Source organism: Cryptomeria japonica, chromosome 4, assembly GCF_030272615.1.
Source record: "Cryptomeria japonica chromosome 4, Sugi_1.0, whole genome shotgun sequence".
NCBI classification, from domain to species: domain Eukaryota; kingdom Viridiplantae; phylum Streptophyta; class Pinopsida; order Cupressales; family Cupressaceae; genus Cryptomeria; species Cryptomeria japonica.
Window position 1 is genome coordinate 21,384,556 of NC_081408.1, and position 11,839 is coordinate 21,396,394.

Sequence of the window (11,839 nt, forward strand, 5' to 3'; positions counted from 1 at the left end):
TAGGGCAAAAAATTAAGAATCCTAATCAAACAACAATTAGAATTAGCCGTAGAAAATTATGCTGTGCGATTTAAATTGAAGACGAAATGTGAATCGTCAGCCAAAAGACCAATCGAAATGTGGGCAAGACACTGTGGAAATGGCCCCATTGAACTGCATGACAACAAAAGTAATAATGCTTTCTGGTCTAATCGTCACCCTTATCTTGAACAGTATTCATGTCAAAGAGACGTGGTGATATAAGCTGAGAAAATATTCTCGCACGTGATTTTAATCTGCCAATGACTTTGAATTCTTGGCGACTGATGGTATGTTGAACATAAAAATATGGATATAAATAGGTGGTGGTCTCAGGGTTATATACATTAGCAAGTTTTCATCTATCTTCCCAATTGTGCAAGTTTGTTTGGCATTTGATTTTGTTTTGGCTTTGGAGGAATTCAGAAATGGGTGTTCCAGTGATTGACGTAAAGAACATTGATGGAGGAGACAGGAAGGCCATTATGGCTCAAATCGCACAGGCTTGTGAATCCCCTGGATTTTTTCAGGTATATATGGCCGATTCTTATCTGGGTTATAGTTAATATTCTTTTTAATTTTTTCATCATAAAGTTTTGTTCCAGTCAAATTATAAGAAGTTGTTATCCTATAAATTATATCTTATAAATTCTTCATTACAAACATATGTGATTCATAAACTGTTCAATAGCATAGATGGAATTGAAATGAAGTGTTTTTTAATTTTTTTCAGATTGCAAACCATGGTATTGACCATGGTCTTCTGGACCGTGTGAAGGAGGTATGTTCACAGCAATATAAGATTAACAGAGAGCAAAACTTCAAGGATTCCTTACCAGTAAGGGCACTGAATAGAGCCATAGAAGCTGAAGCAAAGGGAAATAATGTTGACAAGATTGAAAATATGGATTGGGAAGATGTTTTTCAAGTGCACGAGATGAAAGACACAAATTCTTGGCCTTCAGAGCCCAAAGAATTCAAGTACTTACAATATTCAATAAATACTAATCTATACTGTTGCACATCATTTTATTTAGTCTTTCTATAAATTCTATTAGCAATTAACAAACAAAATCAGTAAAATCAATTCATGCAAACACTAGATCTTTGAACGGTCAAGAAGTTTGAAATTTATTTGATTTAAATCAATGTAAATCATCTAACGCGTTGACATTTGCATTTTGTACAGGGAGATAATTGAGGAGTTCCGCAGTCAAATATTCAATCTAACAGAGAAACTGTTGGAAATAATAAGTGAAAGTTTGGGGCTAGAGAAAGGATATTTAAAAAGGGCATTTGCTGGGGGAGAAAAGCCATTCTTTGGCACCAAGGTGAGCCATTATCCTCCCTGCCCTAGGCCAGACCTGATAAAGGGCATCCGTGCTCATACAGATGCAGGTGGGCTCATTCTTTTGTACCAAGATGATGAGGTTCCTGGCCTTCAAGTGCTTAACAATGGTAGTTGGATTGATGTGCAACCTATGCAATACTCAATAGTTGTGAATATAGGTGATCAGATAGAAGCAGTGAGCAATGGCAAGTATAAGAGTGCATGGCATAGAATTCTTCCAACAGAGGATGGAAACCGCTTATCAGTGGCATCCTTCTATAATCCCTCATACAATGCACTGGTGAGCCCTGCACCTCAGCTCTTTGCTCAAGCTCAACCCAATGGGAATGCTGGTCATGAGTTATCTACTTATCCAAAGTACCCATTTGGTGAGTACATGAAGATTTACTCCGAGCAGAAATATGAAGCAAAAGAGCCCCGCTTCAAAGCAGTGGGAAGGTTGAATGAACAAATTTCTTGTTGAATGAAAATGTTAAGAATTAGGGTTTATATTTAATAAATTAGTTGGGTGAGAAGTTATTCGAAAAAATAATGACTTTATATTAATAGATGCTGAATGACTGTAATAAAAACTTTCTTATTTTCGTTATTAGTTACAATGTAAATTTTCATTATTGCTCTACACTGGTATTAGAGAAAGATAGGTTGTAAGAGTAATGCTGAGAAGAATGAAAGAAGGATTGTTCTTTGTTGATAAGTGTTGGATTTATTGACAAAGGCATCCAATCTGTTGTTTGTTGTTGGTTAAAATTCATTGCTGAGCATTGGATACTTGTGCAAATTTTGTATGCAACATCTCATTTTTCAGATGTTGTATGTGGGAATTGGCAGCAATAAAGTAGATGACGAAGATGAAATAAAAACATTGCAGGAATCAGGATGGAGAGAGGGTATTGAATTTTAAAGCTTAACACTATCTTCATTATGATGATGGATCATAAAGTGTGATCCGAAATGTTAATGCAAAAATCTTGCACACAATTTAATCCAAAAGATGCACTCTTGTTTATATGATTGATTGTGGAAATCTCTTAGGACTGATTTATACACTTCATGGGAGGGAATTGAATTTTAAAACTAAACACTCTCTTCATCCCGATGATGAAGGAGCAACATTGATGCAAAAATATTGTACACAATTAAATCCAGAAACTACACTCTTGTTTATATGATGGATTGTGGAAATCTCCTAGAACTGATTTATACCCTTCATTGGAGGGAATTGAATTTTAAAGCTAAATGCTCTTCATCATGATGATGGATCACCAAGTGTGATCAGAAATGTTGATACAAAAATCTTGTAGACAATTAAATCTAGAAACTACACTCTTGTTTATAAGATGGATTGTGGAAATCTCTTAGGACTGATATATACCCTTCATGGGAGGGAATTGAATTTTAAAGCTCAACACTCTCTTCATCCTGATGAGAGATCACTCCAAAACATCAATGCAAAAATGTATTAGCATGTTTGTAATTACTATTTTCATAAGATGGTGCAAATATATAATATCTTAAATTATGTCAAGATTGAATACTTTTAAAGTTTATTCAAAATAAAAATTAAAAAATATTACAATTTAAAGATTTTTAATTTGATATTAAAAAAATTGTTTAGATAATGTTGTTACAAATATTCTATAAATTTGAAAATATATGTTTATAAAGGTATGTACTAACCATTATGTGACACATGTTTAATTATTTATTTGAAATTTGAAATTTCTTATCCCTTAAATTTGTGTTTGTAATATTAATTCTTACTATTATAATATTTTTTAAAATAAATTTCATAATAATAATAATAATAATTAATTAATTTTATATATTTACATATAATTTATATATTATTATAAGATAATTTATAAATCATTATTGCTTACAATTTCATACCCCATGAAATAAGGTAATAAGATGTAAATTTTTTACCCAATTAGATTGGAGAAAAATAATTTCTATAGAAAAAATCCATAGTTCTAATTTTGTGCAAATGCAATTAAATAATAAGGAGTTAACCAAAATTTAGTGCAACTGGTTACAATAGTAATAAAACCATTTAACTATTGTATAGAATTTCACCATTTAAATTAAATAAATAAAATAAAAATTTAAATAAATACTTAAACCATTTCATTTAAAGCATTAGATAAGAAATGTTTAAAAAAAAAACTATATGTATCTTTTATAATTATAATTTTCTATGATCATTTTTGAAATCATTGTATTTTTTTATTAATATTTTTTGAAAATCATAATTTTCTTTTTTTAATCATTTTAGTATACAATATGATTTTATAATATTTAGTCATAAATTTAAATATTTTTCATTTACTCGTTATCAAATACCTATTTTCACTTTACTGTTTATGTTAAATATAATTTAATAATTATTAATAGTTATTTTATTAAGATAGATTATAATTAATATTACATAAATATAATTAAAATAATATATAATCTTAAATTAATAATTAATAATTAAGTTTAAGATTAATTTTACTATCATAATATAATATACAAATTTAATAATCAAATTAAGATTATATTCTTAAGAAAAATGTATATTTTTATTATAATGTTTATATTATATTATATATTACTATTATTTTATTGAAGTGAGAATTATAAAAGAAAAAATTCTAGGTAAGAGTTTGATATTATTAATATTAAAAGCATCAAAATATACAACAAAAGTACATTGAGAAGTTGATTCACCACCACCCAAAAAACTATTGTGATGAGTATGGGAAAATTGAAGCAACTTATAACACCATCCCAAGAACCCAAATACAAAAATAAATTCAATGAATATTGACTAGAACTTCCAACCAAAAAACCAAGCAACTATCCACTAAACCAAGATGAAAAATACAAAGGTACCCAACTAATCCTAGAGATGCATGAACCCTCCTAGCCCACTTAGTGAGCGAAAAATTCCACATGAAATCACTAGTTAGACCGTTCAATGGAATCATTTGTCACCATCTTCTTCATGATGTTGGAAGAAGCTACTAACTCTACATTCTTCAGCTTCATGGCAATCCTCGAACCTAGAGGACATCCCCTCTTTCTAGTTGGCTCTTCCTATTTCTCTTCCCTATTCTGCAATGTCACCTCTAATTCCTCATGATGGGATCTGGCTTCTAAAGTGTGTAAATATTTATTGATTTCACTCAGTCCAATTTGGGCCACAACATGACAAATCTCCTTGTCTTGATCAGCACCCCAAATGAAGAAAGGTCACAGAGGGGGAATAACTTCTCCAACATGCAATCAATATCCCCCACTACCTAAAGTATTCACTTGGTCTAGCTATCACCATGAATGACATCAATCCCCAACACTGCTCCTCCCAAACACACTAAGAAACAATCCAAAAGGCCTCTTCCTTATAGCACAATTTGAGACACATGACCAAGAAAAGAGAAGCAATGTCATTATTTGTCCTGTATAGGTGCACTTCATTAAAAAAAGATTCTCTTGGAACCATAATCACCTTATGGATGAATTTATCATCCTTGAACTTGAAAACACACTTTAGATGCTCTTCTAAGACCTTATACTAAAATGCCACCATGGACTTGAACATTTGGAACGAGAAGTTTTCCTCCATCTTTACTCACAACCTTCAACTCTAAGACACAACACACTAGTGATTGAAATAAGATACATGACAATCTTGATAAGTAATCCTAAATAAATGCTTGACATTTGCACTACAACCAAGCTTGGTATACACACTTCCCAAAAGCATTATGGTGGCAATCATTCACATATCATTTAATAAAATTGGTTCTCCCTACATACCATCATATAAAGCCTCCCCTTAATCCAATTTGATCCCTTGATAATCCTCCCAAATCTCCAATTCAATCTTAGACATTAAATCAACAACCTGCTTCAGCAAGTCATATGCCTCCATGTTGCCCATACATCGTATGTGAGAGATTTTAAACTCTTTTAAGGATAATAATTGTTTCCAAATGGCTTTCACCAACTTGTCGATTTTCCAATTCTCAAAACCACCCTTAATAATAGCATCACCCTCCAAACGGACCAAGGTAGCTTATAATTTCTTTGCTAATTTTACCACTAGAAGTGTCACCTTTGCTTCACTAACATTCTTCATGATTGGACCAAACCTCTGCTTACTTCATGCTAACATTTGTCCCTACCAATCTCTAGCAACAAATCCTGCTCCGACAGGATCTGGTACTCCATGCTAACATTTGTCCCTACCAATCTCTAGCAACAGATCCAGCTCCAAGAGGATCTAGATTCTCTTTTGAAGCCCCAATCAAAATTGAATTTGATCAAACCATGTTTGGGAGTAGTCCATTCCTCTATTTCAATATCAAAAGATGCCACAACCCATTAAGGATAATTGATAGTTATAGTTAATATTACAAAAGAATATAATTTTAAGATAGCAATAATCTAAAATTAGAATAATTAAGAATTACAACAAATATTATTATTACAATACTATTTGACTATGCAAGTTTGTTTGTTATTTGACTATCTTTTGGCTTTGGAGGAATTCAGAAATGGGTTTTCCAGTGATTGACGTAAAGTGTTGGAAGTGAAGACACTCTAAGAAGGGGGGTGAATTAGAGTGTATAAAATTTAACACAAGAATAGTTTTACAAAATTAGAAAACTCAGTTTTAACAAGTAGGACAAATTAGTAGAGACTTTACACGTTTCAAATCAGAATGAGTGAACTAGAACTCAAGGAAAAACAAATTGTTGTCAAAGCATGTAAAAGTGATCATCCAATTATCCAAATGAATAATCTTTGTTATATGAATTTAGACAAGACAAGATGACTATGCTCCTTTTACAAAACAGATATAAACTAAATGAATATTGCAGTGACTACCAAGTATAACATGAACTGAAACAGAGAAATAACAAGAATCTAAAGTATCAAAGCTTTAACTAGTGAAACACAATGAGACAAGATTGAATACACAACACCAAGATTTTGATGAGTGGAAAACCCTCTTGGGGTAGAAAAACCACTTGGTAACAATTCCTTTTTATTTATCTCAAAGAGCACCAACCTTGTACATTGTTCAAGGAGTACCCAACCCCTATTCCTCTACAATCTCAAGTTTCAATCAATGGTAGCCTTGAAACTACAGAATATTGTAATCACAAGGTTATCAATGGTTGGAACGGAAAAAAAAATGGAGCAGTATAAAATATTATTCCAACTCTAAGGAAGTCTTTTTCAACTTCAAACAGAGAGAGTAAATTTAATCTCAATCTCTGAATCTGAAACACGTTGTTTTCTATGTGTATATCAATGCATACAAGAATATTTCTAATAAATACTTTCAGTCTCAATAATGCTGAAAAATGTTCTTTTTCTCTCTTTTAACAAAAAAAATCACACAGTTGTTATAACAGAATAAGTCTTCATGAGAAACTCTTGAAGTAGGGTTTCCAAACCTGCGTTAGGGTTAAAAACTAAATACAACTGAAAAGAGATCTCAAACAATATTGATTACTCTTAACAAACACTTCCATTCTGATTTCCAAAATGCGGAAAGAAACAGAATAACTGATCATAACAGAAATGTAAGCAAGCATGGATAACAGATTCGAAAAACCACCAAAGAGTAACTGTAAACTTTCCTCATTTTGTTCTTTGCACTGCCTTTGTGAAATAAATGAAATAGACAATGAAATGTAGAAGATATTACCTCTCATTGTTAACCAAGATTCACCTGAAGAGGACTGTAGCAAATCCCACAAAAAAATCACATTATCCCAAAAAACAGAGCCAAAAATACCACCAAAAGATAGCTTGAACTAAGTTGTTTAACATAGCAGAAAACCCACAAGTGCAGCCTCAAAAATAAGCTCTGCAATCACAGAATAGTTCACAGCGCCGACTAGGGTTTGAGGTATGGAAGAAACACAGAAATGATAAAACCTTTCTTTCTTTCCAAACTTAACCAAGACTTTTAGTGTCCCTGAATAAAAATGAAATTTCATTTCAAATCCATAACACATTGCCTCCCATGTGGATCATAATATCCAAGTCTTTTAAGTGCTTAGTCACACGCACCTTTTACTGTCACGCAACCACTTATTATGACGGATAGGAGTCAAATTGAACCATGATTAAGTTTAGCCACGATGCACACTTTTTGGCATAAGGTCAAAATGGGATCAACAGTAAAGAACATTAATGGAGGAGACAGAAAGGCCATTATGACTCAAATCGCAAAGGCTTGTGAATCCCGTGGATTTTTTGAGGTATATATGGCCGATTCTTACCTGGGTTATAGTTAATATTCTTTTTAATCTTTTCATCATAAAGTTTTCTTCTAGCCAAATTATAAGAAGAAGTTATCCTATAAATTATTCATTACAAACATATGTGATTCATAAACTGTTCAATAACATAGATGAAATTGAAGTGGAGTGTTTATTAATTTTTTTCAGATTACAAACCATGGCATTGACCATGGTCTTCTGGACCGTGTGAAGGAGGTATGTTCACAGCAATATAAGATTAATAGAGAGCAAAACTTCAAGGATTCCTTACCAATAAGGGCACTGAATAGAGCCATAGAAGCTGAAGCAAAGGGAAATAATGTTGAGAAGATCAAAAATATGGATTGGGAAGATGTTTTTCAAGTGCACGAGGTGAAAGACACAAATTCCTGGCCTTTGGAACCTAAAGATTTCAAGTACGTACAATATTCAATCAATAGTAATTTATACTGCTGCACATCATTTTATTTGGCCTTTCTCTACTAGTTCTATTAGCCATTAACAAACAGAATCAATAAAATCGATTCATATAATTTAATTTTAGTACACATTATTTTCCTTTGATTTTGACTAGCAGAATCATTGTAAGCTCTGTTATTCAGCACTGAAACAAAGTCACATCCTCCATGGAACAAAATGGTGTATTTGTCATGATGTGGGTAAGGGAGGAGCCCACCAAAAATTACTTGAATAAAATTAGAATTAGAATTTTTTAAGTTCTCAAAACTATATCTTATCAATCTATCTATTCTATCATACTGAGTTTTAAATTTTCCTTTTTATTTTAAAATCAGTTGACTTTGAATAACCATGCACTAATCTATCTACAGAAGAAAATAATTCTTAAAGTTTAATATTGTTTTTCAAATTCTATTTATATAGGGGGATAATTGAGGAGTTCCATAGCCAAATATTCAATCTGACAGAGAAACTCTTGGAGATAATAAGTGAAAGTTTGGGGCTAGAGAAAGGATATCTAAAAAGGGCATTTGAAGGGGGACACGAGGAGAAGCCATTCTTTGGTACCAAGGTGAGCCATTATCCTCCCTGTCCCAAACCAGATCTTATAAAGGGTATCCATGCTCATACAAATGTAGGTGGGCTCATTCTTTTGTACCAGGATGATGAGGATCCTGGCCTTCAAGTGCTTAAATATGGTAATTGGTTTGATGTGCAACCTATGCAATACTAAATAGTTGTAAACATAGGTGATCAGTTAGAAGCAGTGAGCAATGGAAAGTATAAGAGTGCATAGCATAGAATTCTTCCAACAAAGGATGGAAACCGGTTATCAGTGGCATCCTTCTATAATCCCTCATACAATGCATTGGTCAGCCCTGCACCTCAGCTTGTTGCTCAACCCAATGGAAACGTTTCTCATGAATTATCTACTTATCCAAAGTATTCATTTGGTGACTATATGAAGATTTACTCAGAGAAAAAATATGAGGAAAAAAAGCCCGCGTCAGAGTAGTGGGAAGGTTGACTGAACAAATTTCTTGTTGAATGAAAATTTTAAGAAATTAAGGTTTACATTCGGTAAAGTACTTGTCAGGTTAGTTAGCTGGATAGGAAGTTATTTCTGTAATGATTTTATAAAGTCAATATGTTGAATGTAATAGATGCAGAATGATTGTAATAAAGATGGGTTGTAAGAGTAATGTTGAGAGGAACAAAAGGAGGATTGTTCTTTGCTAATAAGTGTTGGATTTATCAGTAATTTAGGTCTCAAATTTGTTGTTTGTTGTGAGTTAAAATTTATTGTTGATCATTAGATATTTGTGTAAATTTTGATTGAAGTTGGTTTTTGATGTTGTAGATGATTGAAGTTTGGGGCTAGAGAAAGGATATTTAAAAAGGGCATTTGCTGGGGGAGAAAATCCATTCTTTGGCACCAAGGTGAGCCATTATCCTCCCTGCCCTAGGCCAGACATGTCAAAGGGCATCCGTGCTCATACAAATGCAGGTGGGCTCATTCTTTTGTACCAAGATGATGAGGTTCCTGGCCTTCAAGTGCTTAACAATGGTAGTTGGATTGATGTGCAACCTACGCAATACTCAATAGTTGTGAACATAGGTGATCAGTTAGAAGCAGTGAGCAATGGCAAGTATAAGAGTGCATGGCATAGAATTCTTCCAACTAAGGATGGAAACTGGTTATCAGTGGCATCCTTCTATAATCCCTCATACAATGCACTGGTAAGCCCTGCACCTCAGCTTGTTGCTCAAACTCAATCTAATGGAAACGTTGCTCATGAATTATCTACTTATCCAAAGTACTCATTTGGTGACTATATGAAGATTTACTCAAAGAAAAAATATGAGGAAAAAGAGCCCCACTTCAGAGTAGTGGGAAGGTTGACTGAACAAATTTCTTGCTGAATGAAAATATTAAGAAATTAAGGTTTACATTTGGTAAAGTACTTGTCACGTTAGTTAGTTGGATAGGAAGTTATTTCTGTAATGATTTTATAAAGTCAATATGTTGAATGTAATAGATGGAGAATGATTGTAATAAAGATGGGTTGTAAGAATAATGTTGAGAGGACCAAAAGAAGGATTGTTCTTTGTTGATAAGTGTTGGATTTATTGGTAATTTAGGTATCAAATCTATTGTTTGTTGTGATCATTAGATATTTGAGTAAATTTTGTATGCAACACCTCATTTTCTTGATGTTGTATTCAAGTTGGTTTTTGATGTTGTACATGGGAAGTGGTACCAATAAACTAGATGATGAGGATGAAAAAAAAGCATTGTCAAGAATCTTTTCTATGGTTAAAGATACATCGCAAGACTACACAGGAATAAGAAAATCACCAATATGTTTACATTGAGTTTGATGATGTATATTTGATTCCTTTCTTTCTATTTAGAATTGACATGTGGTCTAATTATTTTTTTTATATGATCCTTGCATTCTTCTATTGTATATTTAATGTCTCTATAAATGTCTTTGAATTATACAATTTGATGTAACTAAAAGGAGTGAAGACACTACTTGTTGCCTAAAAAATTTGTGTTGTACACCAATCATCAAGCTTTGCAATATTTGAATAGTCAAAGCAAGTTGAATCAGAGACATATGAGATAGGTTGAATTCTTATAGAGTTACACATTTATGTTGAAGCATAGGAGCACTAAGTCAAATAAAAATGTAGATGCATTGAGTAGGAGGAGGAATTTGTTGACAAAAATCTAAGTGGAAGTATTGGGTTTTGAAGAACTTGAGCTCTTGTATGAAGATGATCTAGATTTTGCGAAGGCATGGAAAGCATGTAAGGAGCTGATAGTGATAGATAGAAGCCAATGGCTAGAAAACTTCATTTAGGAAAATATGTTGTTCAAAGGAAGTCATTTATGCATTCCAAGGAGTACAATGAGAGGGAATTTGATCAAATAAAATCATAGCAAAGGATTAGCAAGACATTTTGGTGTTGACAAAACAATTGCTTTGGTGAGTGAACACTACTTTTGACCATAGATAAATAAGGATATTAGGAAATTTGTTTAGAGTTGCAAACATTGTTAAGTTGCAAAGGAAAGCAATCAAAATATTGGATTATACAAACCTTTGACAGTACTAGAGAGACCTTGGGAAACAATCAGCATGGACTTCATATTGGGGTTACAAAGGACACAAAGAGGACATGATTCAATATTGGTAGTAGTGGACATATTTTCAAAAATGGCACATTTCACTCCTTGTAAGAAGACTAATGATGTAGTATATGTTGCAAACGTATTTTTCAAGGAGATTGTCAAATTGCATGGGTTACGAAAGAGCATGTTTTTAGGCTGGGATACAAAGTTTATTGGATATTCTTGGAGAACCCTGTGGAAGAATATGAGGATAGACTTAAAGTTTAGTTCAACATACTATCCGCAAACTAATGGATAGCTAGAAGTAATAAACAAAAGTCTATGTAACTTGTTAAAGTGTTTAGTACGAGACAAAGTAGGAAATAGGGATATAGTTCTACCACAAGCAAAGTTTGCATATGATAATTTAGTAAAGTGGGGTACAAGGAAAACACCATTTGAGATTGTGATTAGAGTACATCCTAGAGGAGTTGCAAAGCTCAGAGATATCAGTATGAAGATTAAAAGAAGTGTAGAAGTAGAAGAACTCGCAAGATACATGGAGACTATAAATAAAACGTCCGAAAACATTTCAAGGAT

General features: G+C 32.7%; 1 protein-coding gene and 2 pseudogenes across 1 annotated transcript; all 3 read left to right on the top strand.

The window, feature by feature from the left end:
* The first annotated feature begins 384 nt into the window (after positions 1–384).
* Positions 385–1,893, top strand: LOC131052058 (1-aminocyclopropane-1-carboxylate oxidase-like). Its single transcript, XM_059218615.1, has 3 exons — positions 385–548; positions 752–999; positions 1,208–1,893. The coding sequence occupies exons 1-3, from the start codon at positions 447–449 to the stop codon at positions 1,830–1,832; spliced, it is 975 nt and encodes a 324-aa protein (XP_059074598.1). The 5' UTR covers positions 385–446; the 3' UTR covers positions 1,833–1,893.
* Positions 1,894–7,545: 5,652 nt separating this feature from the next.
* On the top strand, positions 7,546–9,133 carry LOC131052052 (1-aminocyclopropane-1-carboxylate oxidase-like; annotated as a pseudogene).
* Positions 9,134–9,303: 170 nt separating this feature from the next.
* Positions 9,304–10,208, top strand: LOC131052055 (1-aminocyclopropane-1-carboxylate oxidase-like; annotated as a pseudogene).
* The last annotated feature ends 1,631 nt before the right edge of the window (positions 10,209–11,839 follow it).